The 14,091-nt window shown below is 37.7% G+C and overlaps 1 protein-coding gene across 1 annotated transcript in view; it reads left to right on the top strand.

Moving 5' to 3' along the window:
* Positions 1–14,091, top strand: part of LOC139740363 (dynamin-1-like) — an 83,579-nt gene that overhangs the window by 40,525 nt on the left and 28,963 nt on the right. Inside the window, exons 9-11 of the mRNA XM_071650956.1 lie at positions 9,901–10,039; positions 11,146–11,303; positions 13,368–13,385. Coding sequence (XP_071507057.1) covers positions 9,901–10,039; positions 11,146–11,303; positions 13,368–13,385 — 315 coding nt within the window. The remainder of the gene's footprint in view (positions 1–9,900; positions 10,040–11,145; positions 11,304–13,367; positions 13,386–14,091) is intronic.

The raw sequence follows: 14,091 nt of genomic DNA, 5'->3' as shown, positions 1-14,091 counted from the left end.
TTGCAGAGGCTACATCGCAGATTGTAACTTTCCACGTATTTTGCCATAGACGCAGACTCGCCAGCGAAAGAAAGCAGTCTATCAATATCACAGTCCCATATACGCGTATCTATGTCTAGAGTATTCTGCCAACGTGGTACTGAAGCCTTGAAGTCTAGAGTAGATCTAGAACTACTAGGTCCAGTAGGAGCACTCCTACTATCCGACTAGTCCCACACCTACTAATGACCAGTAATGTATGGGTCCATAGATGGGAAGGGCTTCTCATATGATAAATGGACCACAATATGGTCGATTGTATACCGGTAGGCAGGCGGTAGGGCCTGGCCCTATTACATCCTCATTAAAAAAAAAAAAAGTTACGTAGGCAGGTGTAATATATTCAACGTCACAATGCTTCTTATTACGCTAGTAGACTAGACACTCTACGTGAGATATATTTGATATCATAGAGTGTTTTTGAATTATTTCTAACAACGGTTGACAGAATTAAAATAATGTAGGCCCTGCCTAGAGGGAAATTTTTTTTTGAATTAGAAGGTAATTCATAAGTAAAAATTTGGCGTTAATTAGAGCTAATACGGGGAAAAAATGGTCAATAAACGGCAAATAAATTCAAATAAAAACAACAACAGAAACACCTAGCCGCTAGGCCTGATACTGTTATTGTTAACGTTAGACACAGTTCTAGACTCTAGTCTAAAGTTTCTAGACCTACTGTGCATTAGGCCCTTTAGGTATGTTCTGGGCATTGACTCTGCCTCTATACAGGCCTAGATCTAGGTCATGTACTACGTAGGTGTTTTTGTGCTGCCATACTGCAACCGCACTGGTATAAATGCATACACATAACCACAACTTTGTCCATCGGCATTGGCATGACAAAGACAATCTACGGTACTTGAATTTACTTGCGTTCAGTCTCGCATCATCAGACAGGCAGTGAAGTAGGACTGATTTGTCTTGTTAGAAAGTGAATCAAATCCTCTCATGAGTCTCAGGCTGAGTCTGACCAAGTTAAGGGTAATGTTTTAAAATCACTTTAACTGTAACTGTACTGTAGGTGGTAAGCATACGTGTGCATTATCTTGTCTTGCCTTTCCAAAGATGCCCACATTTCCCACAATCAATAGGCTTGGACGGTTTCTTCAATGTATGGTAAGGGTACCAGCTATCGGCAGGGTACATCGACACCCTGCGTATCATGGCTGTTTGCGTATAGAACAAAAAGGTATGCGTGGGATTAAGTGCCATTTTATAGCTATGAAAACAGTAACAAAGAAATGAAAATCAAGCCAACAAAACAAACTAAACACGTTTCAATTACACATCCACACAGTAACAACACATGACTATGAAATTCACATGTATTACCTGTGGAGGGAAGGGGTGCAGATCGAGAGGTACCCTTTTTCAGCCACGCGAAGAAAATGCATCGCACGTACTAAAATTGCATAATTTTACAACAGAGATTTGGATATCAACAGAACGGTCACAGGATTTGAAACTGCAGTATTTACAGCTTATTTGAGGAAAAACTTTGGTGAATTTGTTTTATACTTTTGGAATAAATGAGCTGCAAATTCATAGGGTGCCGATAGGTGGTACCCTCATTCATACAATTTAAATGCTAGTGATGCAGTGGTTGGTTAATTGCTGACCCTTGACATATTGTATCAAGGGTTGAAGCAGCCATTACTTCTTCTGGGAGGCTGTGCCAGTCCTTTGTGTTCCTTGGTAGGAAAGATGACCCTCTGTATTGTGTTCTGCAGGTAATTCAGTGCGTTAATTCATGTTGTTAGCAATACCAAATGTCTATTTTCATGAATAGTTTCATGAAGCACTTGGCATTTTAGTAGCACTTACACTGTACTGCAAAATGAGCAATTTAAGAGCAAAAAACAGATATCAAAAGTTCAGGCAATCAATTCCTGCATGTGGTGTTGGTTATGGGAGTGAAGGGCTAAGGTGCTTTTTAAAAGAGACCTGTTTATATTACATTTTCTTTGTGCTGAGTAAAAAGTTCCCCCATTCATGTAAGGAAATAACATTATAATGCATTGTACATGTATAACACATCATTTGTGTAACACCTCACTTGTATGAATATTATTTACCCTCAGGTAAACAGTGATTGAATCTGCTTCCCTCCTATTCAGCGAATGCAGAAAGACCATGCAAAGGAGGCTGCATCCCTGACCAGGCTTTGATGCAAACTCACTCATTGACTGGAAAGCTGTGAGTTTCAGCTTTCAGGATTTACTGAAAGTGCATTATTCAAAAGATTGACATTCTAGGTACATTTATACCATAACCATCATTCAGAACTTGACCTTACTCCTGTGGGAGGAAAAAACAACAACTTTATTTTGGAAGTGATGGTACATGTATTGTACCGTACCTGATAATTCTAATGACAACACAGGTACATTATTTTGTATGTCACCTAGAACTAAAGAGTGAACTTAAATTAAGAGTGAAATTTCTGTGAAGGCACATCTTTTAATCTTTACCCTGCCCCTTCATTCAAGGAAATGTACATGTATGTAGATTCTTCTCTTTCTTTATAATGTATATGGCAACATCCCATACATTTGACAGGTATGACAATATGCAGCATGCACCAATCAATCATTTTAATAGTGTATATTATAGTGTGCCATAGGTGCCTAGGTCTAGTAATTGGCCCATACCAATTTAATCAGTTTCGGAGGACATGAAAATGCATGTCAAATATAACTTTGAATGTAAAATTGTCTGTCACTTTTATTTTCATTTTTATTTTATTTTATTTTTTTTTTTTTTTGGGGGGGGGGGGGGGGGTTGGTCCAAAAAAAAAAAATTGACTTAAGACAAAGTTACACTTCTTTGCAAAGACAGTTCTGGTTTGTAATTAAGCTAGACATGGGAAAAAACAAACAAACAAACAAACAAACAAATAGCACCATGAAGGCCAGAATTGTGTGAATTGTTCTGTTGTGATCTGTAGCTTTCTTACAGGCCTGTACTACCTCCCCATTCCCTTCTGAAACAATTTTGTCCCCTGTTTCCAGATATCATGTTTGACTCACTCCTGCATGTGCATAGTAGATCTTCAGCTTTAAAGAATGACCTTCTGATCTTGGTCACTCTTGCTCCTAGTTTGCTGGAGTTGCTAGTAAATATATGGTACAAAATTACTGGAAATATCATGTGTATAAAGGCATAAGAAAATAGTGCACATCAATATGTCTTAAATTTTTTTACACTGTTTCCATATATGCCTGCCTTTTTCGTTCTTCCAGGAAGGACTGTTTTAACTACTCATATGTGGTCGACACAGAACATCCGCAGTCACAGCCCTTCATCCTTCTTATTGGAGAAAGCAAATTATACACTCTTCAGGTACATGTATCTGCAGTTGTGGAGCACAGGGCATAGTCCTCAAGGCATTGTGGGTGCAGCTGATCTTGTCTTCAAGTTGATCTTTGTTCTAAATCGCAACTACTGGCCACATTGCATGGCGGTGAGACCATTTTAAAAGGGACTCCTGTACAAACAAGGAGGATTTGAAACTTTGGCATCCATCCCTTATTTTCTAAATTTGCCGAGTCAACCATAATGCAACCATTTATTTATCATCTCCACCCTTCCCGTATCAAGTCTGCATAATAAAACAGCATTTGCTTGAGAAGTACATACAATGTTATAGGGAAATAGGCACTGACCCTTTAATTGTGATCTCCTCATAACAGTGACCATGTTATTTCACAAGCCATTTGCCATTTGGATATTGTTGTATTTTGACTATACACCTGTACCATAAGGTACCTTTATATTGATATTATTAGTGCTTAATGTTTCTTTGAAACATGTACATGTATTCACTTTTCAAGGAGTTAGTTTAACTTATGATAATGTAGACAAGTATCGAATATGTGAAAAGCTGCTAATTCCATTATTACACACCACGCCCACACATAGTGTGTACAAGTTGACAAGGGATGTATAGAGCACCAAACTGTGACATTGCCATGGAGACTACCATAGACCTCACCTGGCCTAAATATCTGTCAACAGTATTGTTGCTAACCATGCTTGCACCTGGTTCCAACCCAAGTTACAACAACTCTCTTGCTTTTTCAGGAGTTGACCTAGAACTTGGCATATGTGGCCACTATTACAGGTAAATGTGGTATGTAATTAATGTGTTGCCATGGTAATGTAAATGAATAGGAGAGCATGTATTTGGGGATTTAAGAACTTTAACTTGACACTGACCATTTCATAAGTTTATGCACTGAGTAATTTTCAAGGTATGGAGAAAAAGCGCAATTTCTGTATTGAACAGTAAATTGTTATCATTTTCATCTGGCCTTTGATTTATAAGAGAAGCACTGTCAGGCAGAACATACATAAATTCAGTATGTGCTAAGTTTCAAGATAACTTGAGCCACTTCCGAGATATGGAGAAAAAAGTAAGTTCAGCACTTTCACTTGATCTTTGACCTTTTGACCTTTGACCTTCTTGGCAAAAAAAAAATCCCAGAGAATCTCTATTGGGTTAGACAGGCATACATCAAGTTTAAAAAAATATATATCCTGCTGGCATTGCATAAATATAAGGAAAATAGTAAGATTTTGAAGTATTGCCCTTGACCTTTGACCCCTGACCTTTGACCCCATGAACCCTAAATTCCCTAGATAACCACTGCCAGTCAGTAGATGCAAATCTATAGAAAATCTAACCAAGATATTGTGGATCAAACTACTTTCAGTCTTTATAGTGTGAATGGTAATTTGAAAACACAAGATATAATTGTCTTCAACTGGCATCCTTCATGTATCACTTGAGTAGTGAAGATGTACCCCACGCAATTTCATCTATGTTCGTAAGAAGTGATCAAGTTCTTCATGATTATCATACAAGGCAGGCTAGTGTGCATCACTTCGCAGTTAGAAGTCGACTCAGGAGAAATGTGATAGCATAATACATGTACAGGTCCACAACACAAGAATTCTTTGCATAGCTCCCAGGTAGGCCAGTAGCCAACATACTATTCAAAAATGTGATGAAATTCCACCTTTTCACTATGTACCTACATAGTACCTGTCACTCATGTGTGTATTTGACTTTGGAGTATGGATGTAATATTGTATTATGCTGCATGGCAATGAGTAAAATGATTAGCAGTAGACCAAGCACTTTATAGTGTACCTGAAGCATGTTACTACAGATTTTTGAAAGCTTCAAGTTTATCTTGAAACCCAAATCTATGAATGTTGACATAGCATCGAATATTATTTTCATTACATGTATAATCTTGAATACTCAGTTTGTACCTTCCTTGCATTAAATTAGTATTTGATGTCAGACAACTCATAGCAGGTCATTGCATTGGATATGCGTAATATATTGCTATTCTGTTTGCTACTTGATTTTGTGATCTGACTAGCTAAATTGAACCATGTAAGCACCTAGGTGCCCATTTTTGTTGTATTCCTTTGCTTATCCTGATTTTCTTGTGTTTGTGTTTGTAACTTCAATACATGTCCATATCATTGTAAATCTCAAGCCTCATCCATCCCTATGTATCCGCTCTTTCTTGCTCACTTCATTTGATGAACTCTGTACTGCTCTTTTCTCTCAATCCTATTCTCTCCTATATTTTTCCTGTCCTACATGTATGTACATGCGCATCCGAGCAATTGCCCCAGAGGGCAATTACCCCCTGGCTAAATACTGGTTAGTGGTAAGGTTAGAGTAAAGATTAGGGTTAGGATTAGGTCAAGGGTTAGGAGTTTGGGTTAGGGTTAGGATTAGGTTCAGGATTAGGATTAGAACCACGGGAAGGGTCCGGGGTAATTGCCCAGTTGGTAATTGCCCTAGACCCATGTACATGTAATACAAGTACTTTTTGTTTCTTATTATACTTAGAAAGATTGGTCCTTATGAGGTTTGAAAGTGAAATGTAAACAACTGATTTGTTTTATGTTGTTAAGTATGCATTTCTGCTAGGAATTTGCACTGTATTAATTCTTCTTCTTTTTTCAGATGTAGGAGATGAGAATAATATGCTTATAGAAAATTGGTCCAAGATACAAATTACATTGGTGTTAATTATCATACATATACTTCAATCATTCATAAAATCCAGTACCATACTACCGTTACAGTATTGTTTTGACAACTCATGTCTGTCCATTCAGATTTACAAAGTTGCTCATACAGTGTCAGATCTTGTGAATTTTCATTTTACATGTGAATGTGTTATATTACTTCCCTTCGCAAATGTTAACAGTATATGTATACACTGTACTTTATTTCTGCAACAGACTGCCATATTAGATCACATCAAATGAGATTGTATGTTGGAACAATTGTCCTGAATTAGTGTCTCAAGTGCTAAATTTGACATGTGTGGTTTGTATTAGTGTATGTACATTGTTTGATGTGTATTTCGAGTGATGTTTGTCATTTACCGACATAAGTTGGTTAAAATTCCTGTTAACTAATGTTTTCATTCGGTGGTTAAATTTCGAAAAAAAGATTTAGTGTAATTCCTCAAAACTTGCTTAAGATAAAACCGACCTCAGTTGGCTTTTGGTAATCACTTTACCCAACAGTTGTGTGGTTCACTTGGAAATCGACTGTCTGTTAAAATGCTATCCAGATTTCTGAAAGCGTAGATTTGATGGTGTAATGCAGATGTATGAATATGACATCCAAACTGACATCGTGTATGTGTGTGTGTGTGTGTGTGTAGTTTTTGTTTTTGTTTGTTTGCTTGTTTTTTCTAAGAGGATGCAAAACTGCCATTAATTTCTTCCCATACATAATACAATAACACATGTTGTGGAGAGTGAAAATGCTACTCTTGTTTTTCCATAGCTGGGAGTACAGTATGTGGGTGAGTTTATTATGGGCCGTTTGTTGATTACATTATACTCTACATACGTAGATCTAGTAGGTGTGAGTAGGAGAGTGAATGGTAGGCATATTCTCTAAAACATCCCCTCACCTTTGTAACTACACTTCCAAAAAGAGCATGAACTGACATAAATCAAATCAAACATTAACATTTCATCCATATAGAGTTCATCGGTAATAATGATAATAATAATACAGCATACATTTAATGTGCCAATTCCACATGACTAACGTGCTCAAGGCGCAGTAGGAAAAGTGAGTTATGAAGTACAAAAATCATTACACAAACATGCACATGAAAATGAATGACACAATCATGATGATCTAAATATATATATATATATATATATATATATATATATATATATATATATGTATATATATATATATATATATATATATATATATATGTATATATATATATATATATATATATATATATATATATGTATAGCAATAATAAAGTCACAACAGAGGAATGCAGGGAATGCATTAATAGCCAATCTTGATTTAATGAATAATCTGAATTTTCGAGGATTGGCTATTAATGCATTCCCTGCATTCCTCTGTTGTGACTTTATTATTGCTATTTCTAGTACTGCCAATACGCGGAACAACTACAATATATATATATATATATATATATATATATATATATATATATATATATATATATCATAATACCGGTATACTATTCTATGGTAAAAGATTGGAATGACAAGTAAAGAAGTATGTTGCTGGGTTTTTTTTAAGAGCTCATCTTTCATACAGTTGACTACTTTACCGACACCAGAAAAAAAGAAATACTAGTCATTTTCTCGTTAACATGAAACAAGATAAGATATCATTACTTTGGATGCTGACTAATTTTGTAGAAAGAAAAAACAAACAAAAAACAAACAAACAATAAAACAAGAACAAGGAAAATGTGACATTCGCAGATCATATTTGAGATATTGAGGTGTTGGATGTACACATTTTATGAACCGCCTTCTCAGTATATGTAGCAGTGGTCCGATGCAATAATTTCTACGTGCATACCAATATCAGTAACACAAGGAATATTTTGCAGTTTCATTGAACAGTCTGTGTTGAAAGTGTTCTTTTTTTTTTAAGCAAAAAGTTGAAAAGCTGAGATTCCAGTACTGATTGTCCAATAGTCTTCTTGCATGTTACTCATCCTTGATTTCCTTTATTGTTTGTTTCGTTTTGGAAAAGTTATTTTGTAAATTCTCAGATCCATGGGGAATGTATTCACGGTATACATGTGCGTATGATAATTATGTAATTGATTACTAGGCCTAGTAAACTGCAGGTGCCCAAGGGCAACAATCTAATTTGCATATTACGCGCGGCAAACCGCTCCAGTGTGCACAGCGTGCCGCTGCGGCAGAGTTTAGCGGCAAACCGCCGCCGCTGCCGCTGCCGCAAAACCGCTCCAATGTGAACGGCCCTTTAGCCAGACTGGGCTTTAGACCAAGTGAGAATTGGACCAAACGGGAATTAGACAAAATTGATAGTAGACTAAATGAGTTTGGCCACAATGGTGTTAGACGAATTGGGAAGTAGACCATCTGATAGTAGACCATGTGGCAATAAACCCACAGAAACAAGTCAATAAAACATGTATAATAAAATACCTCGATTTTCCCAAGTATTTCCAGTAAAACCCATATCACCAGGACTGGTTGCTGGGGAAAGAAAGACAGCAGAATCGTCCTGAGAAATGTGTACGCTAATTCCAACAACACAAGGATGTAAACAGACGCTACCTAGTACTACTCAGTAATCAATCAGTAATGTCTGTGAAATGATGTGTAATTAATAAATGTTGAATTGTCTGTTGTTCTTTCTTGATTTCCACTATTATTATACCCCCGCCAAACGAAGTTTGAAGGGGGTATATAGGAATCAGCGGACGGTCGGTCGGGTGGTCGGGCGGTCGGGCGGTCGGTCGGGCGGTCGGTCGGGCGGTCGGTCCGTTGCAGATCTTGCGTCGCGAACTACTTCCTCAGTTTTCAACCGATTCCCATAAAACTTGGCACAGATGTGTGCCTTGGGTTGTAGATGTGCAAGACGTATTTTTTGACAGTACCCAAAAGTACGTTGCCATGGTAACGGCATATTATGGGCAAAAATGGGTACAAATCTTGCGTCGCGAACTCCTCCCACAGTTTTTGATCAATTTTTATGAAATTAGGTACAGATGTTCATATGAATATGTTAATGTGCAAGACACATATTTCCGCAGTGGCAAAAAGTGCGTTGCCATGGTAACGGCATGTTATTGGTAAAATATAGGGCAAAATGCTTCATGGCAAAACTGCTTCATCAGTGTTCCTCCAATTCTCATGGAATTCATATTGAATGTTTGTCTTAGGATATAGGTCAGCATGACACATTTCTTGACAGTGACAAACAGTATGTTGCCATGGTAACAGCTCACATATTATGAGCCAAAATGATGGAAAATTTTGTGTTGCAAACTACTTCCTCAGTTTTTGCCCAATTTCCATGAAACTTGGTACAGATGTGTGCCTTTGGTTGTAGATGTGCAAGACGCATTTTTCGACAGTACCCGAAAGTACGTTGCCATGGTAACGGCATATTAATGGCAGAAGATCAAGGAAAGATCTTGCGGATTTAACTTCTTCCTCAGTTTTTTGACCAAAGCTTATGAAATGTTGTTTTGACCAAAGCTTATGAAATGTTGTTTGGCGGGGGTATAACCAGTCGCTGTAGCGACATTTCTAGTTTTAACCAGCAATGCCAGAATTTTGCCCAGTGCAAGGGATCTGAATGTTTGTCGACAAGTCTTTGATGGGCTCTTAGAGCATTTCATCAGGTTCCAGTAAATTCTAAAGAGTAGTGCACAAACTCTTTGCCCCTTAGAAACTGTGCAGGTCGACTTGAATGATGAAGGGTGGTGTCCGAGCCCCGTGACTGCACACTGATTTCATCCATTCTCTTTCACTTCTCTGTCACAACAGGGTTGGTCTGTTTACACCAGACATGGCGTTTGAGGCCATCACCAAGAAGCAAATCAACCGCCTGAAGGAGCCATCTCTCAAGTGCGTGGACATGGTCGTCAATGAACTCAACAACGTCGTCAGGCACTCTGGTGAAGGGGTGAGTGCTTCCTTTTGCTGGTGGTCATCAACATCTGCCAGAGAACGTGTCTCTGTTTTCGAATGTCTATGATGGAGAGTAATCTGAAGGAAAATGAAACATTATGTTTTAAATCCATTACACCAATTCCCACATTTGATTGCACCTTTGTGGTCATTTTGTGCATTCTTAATGCTGCACTAAAAGAGAGTGATGCCCATCCTCTTGAATGTTCCTTAATGTAATTTCCCTACCTATTCACACATGAAAAACGGGCAAATGGTGCCGTCCCCTCGTGGTTCGCCCCAGGTGACTAGCAATAGTCAGCAAACAGTATCAACCAGGCACATTGTGCCATATGCTTTAATGAATGAATGAACACCAGTATTTACATCTGTCCAGTAAACCATGTACTGTATACTTCTTTTATAGAGAGTGGCAATGTAGAGTCACTTCTTTGTGCAGGGACAAAATTGATGTAGATTTAAAGAGACTTGAACCCACAACTCTCTGAGGGAGAGTTTGATGTTTGAATCAAATGCCATGCTGCTTTTGCAAAGGTCCGATACACCTGAGTAAGTGTGTTCAAAACACAGTGCAAAGTTAGCGATTCTGGCAGCTGTTATACACTTTTCCAGGTTTATGACTGATGCTTTGGTGAAGTATAGATGCAGTGGATTAAAAGCATACTGTAAAACAAGGAATTTTCGCGTGCACTTTAATTTCGCGAATTTCGTGAGCGCCAAGATTCGCGAAATTAAAATGCACGCGAAAGTCCATGTTTACATTATATGCATTGAACGCCACTGGCACTTCGCGAAAATTTCATGGCGCGAAAAAGGCTGTCGGCTCCAATTCGCGAAAAATTCATGCCGCGAATATATCGTGTTTTACAGTAGTTTGTTGCAAGTATGATAATATTCCAGATTCTGGGATGCTTGTCATGTATGGACTGGATTTCCTGCACAGAAAACACTGAAAAGTATTTGCTGACAATGAATATTTCTGCACTATTTCTCATCTATTCCAGGGGACACATCCTACGTATGAAAGAAAGAGTGCCAGTGTGACGGGAATATCTCCCTTTAATAGCATCTGTACCTTTGTTTTCATTGTTCGCACCCCAGATGAGCAGGTATCCACGACTACGTGAGGAGACCGAGCGCATCGTCTGCACACATATTCGTGAGCGTGAGGCCAAGACCAAGGACCAGGTTCTGATGTTGATTGACATCCAGCTGGCATACATGAACACCAACCACGACGACTTCATCGGATTCGCCAAGTCAGTATCTTAGCCCTCATTCTTGATGTTGCTTTTTGCCCTTTGGTTTCCTTTCTGGCGACACATTTCGGGTGGGGCTAGTTCCTCAACCTTTGTCCTGTGTCTAGCCGTGATAGATAGTCATGATAAGAAGCAATACCTGATCTCTTAAACTCGAATCTAATGTACATCATAGAGGGATGGCCATAGCAGGAAGTAGCTGTCAATGCAAAACATTATGGGTAGGTCTCAAACTATAGTTGGCTCATAAGTAGCTCCAAAGGACAGTTCAGAATCAAATGATTTCTACACTTTTATGGACACATAAAATATATACATATTTCGCTCACCTCAAGTCAAGTTTCAAAAGGATGCAAAAACCTTGAGGAAATGCTAAAGATGTCCTCATTATTCTTTTCCAAATTTCTGGACAAATTTTGCTATGACTCATTCTGTTCTCAGACCACTTGATAGACGAATGATTTAAACATAGCAACAAGTTTGCGTGGTAGCAACTTCCCATACAGCGTATATTTCAATATGTGTTGTGCTAGCCAGCAAGTTCAAAGTTAGGATGATCTTCATGGGAATAGAATAGATGCAGCTCCATATCCATATTTTGACAGTATGAAAAAAACAGAAAACTTTGATATGATAAAAAAGCTCATCCATAAGTGGCTCAGTGGATATTAACATGTGACTGAAAAAACCCCAAAAGCAAAACGAAATAGGATATCGAGGACAACAAAATGACCTCTTACGATGTTTTGATTCCATATTTGATATGTTTCTTCTTTGAGATGCCATATTCTGGAAGATATTTCAGAGGGACCTCCTCATGACCTTTCCCATGATCCTCCTTGAGGATGTGTCATGTGTAGTAGATCCTGCAAATAGTGTGTGTTCATCCTGTTATGCAAGTTGTGGACAATTTAGGTAATGATTTTGCATTTATTAAAACAAAAAAAGAAAAGAAAAAGATGATCTTTCATATTATGAGACATTGCTGTTATGTGACAGAGACATTGGCAATGAATTTTCAAAAATGGGACGTAAAGTATTCTCATTTTTCTGCCTCAGGTGTATGGTTTCAAATATTTTGAGCTACAATTGTATCTCTTGAACTGTGTAGTCATCTTGTGTTATTTCTGTTATCTGTTACATAGTCGCTCCTTGTGAGCACTCTTCCCCTCGTAATCCTTATGAGTCCATACATGTTTGTCATTGTTGTGATTGTTGATCTTTATGTAAAGTTTTTCTCTTTGTTTGTGTGTTGCTTTGAAATACCCAATTAATCATTGCAATCTGTCTAACGCAAAGAAATTCTTGCTGTGGGAATAGAGGCTTAATTACATGCATTCCATTTTGGTGAAATCTTCAGGGACCTCTTGTTGTGAACATTGTAATAATCATATTCCTCTAATATCATTCATCCATTTTCTATTATGATTAAGGGTCCATAACCCTGGGTAATGTCTTTTAACACAATGGCAAACAACATTCCCATTTCAAACGTAACATCAGACGATAAGTCAAATGTTTCTTTGTCACGGAAGAGTGGAGGATCTAAATCATGGGCAGTGGCATTTTTTGTTCTTTGTCATTAGTTATCATCTTACCTCATCGTGGTCAATCATTTAACTTTGTTTTCATGATTAGTAGATCAAAATTTTGCATGATGAGGAGTGGACACCCCTAATTACAGTCAGTGGAAACAAAATAAATGATAGCATTTTGAAAAAGTGTATTTATGCAAACAAAAATAGCGGCTTGTGCATATCGATAATTGAATAACTCTAAACTGTAGGTGATGATATTGCAGTCTGTTTGAGCAATGTTTGAAATGTATGTACAAATCCAACCAGTAATCACAAAATATGCTGCTGTATATATTATGTAGAATTGCGTCTGGCATTGGAAACATTAATTAATTTTACGTTCTTCATCATCCATGGGATAATTATCAATAATGTTCATATTTTTCTTTTCGTCTCTTTTTCATCTTCTACCTCTGCTAACACTACTTCTACTACTTTTATTCTTTGTATTTTCTTTTCGTCTTCATCTCTGCCTATGCATTCACAGAGCTTCCAACTCCAACTCGTATGTTTTTACCATGATTAGTATATTCTGTTCATTATGCAAAAGTAGAAAATAAGGGCTTTTAGCTAATTTTAAACTTTCATTTAAAGCGCATGATGAGGTTCTCACCAAGCTTAGCTTGACTTGTTCGTTTGGGCAGGTTGATACAGAAGTGATGAAATTTTACAGTTGACCCTACTATGTAGGAGCCTTGGTATAGAGGGCTCCCAAAACCAAATCTGTGTGAATTTCAAACATTGCCTATTCTTTAACTCCGGAAGTTGTACTATATTTTAGTACTTTTAGAGGTAGATTAGTCAGTTGTGACCGTAATAAGAGCCACCCACTTTGGCTCCTTAAGAGGATAATATTTCTGGAAAAGGCAATCCATGAAGGAACAATTTTATCCGCAGCAATAAAACAAAAGACACAAACAAACAAAAAAACCTTTCATGATTGGTTTTCAGAAGGGATCATGAATGTGCTGGGTATGCAAACTTACATGTGTGTATCCCACAGTTTTGCTCAGAAGTAGAGTTGCAAAACAACGCTCCAAAGATTCAAAGCACTGGCGGTAGGTAAAGTCTTCCTTCAGGATCATGCAGAACATCTCCAGGTTGTTATATGTAGATTGACTTTTAGTGAAAGGACAGCAACCTTCACTTTATTCTCAGAGGTTATAAACTTATTTATTTTTTTCTTCAGGATATGCACTGATCACACATGG

Source organism: Diadema antillarum, unplaced genomic scaffold (genome assembly GCF_040938485.1).
Source record: "Diadema antillarum isolate AM-2024a unplaced genomic scaffold, OU_Dant_1.0 seq00000850_RagTag, whole genome shotgun sequence".
NCBI classification, from domain to species: domain Eukaryota; kingdom Metazoa; phylum Echinodermata; class Echinoidea; order Diadematoida; family Diadematidae; genus Diadema; species Diadema antillarum.
The sequence above is the reverse complement of the archived record's forward strand: the minus strand, read 5'-3'. Positions and strand labels throughout refer to the sequence as shown.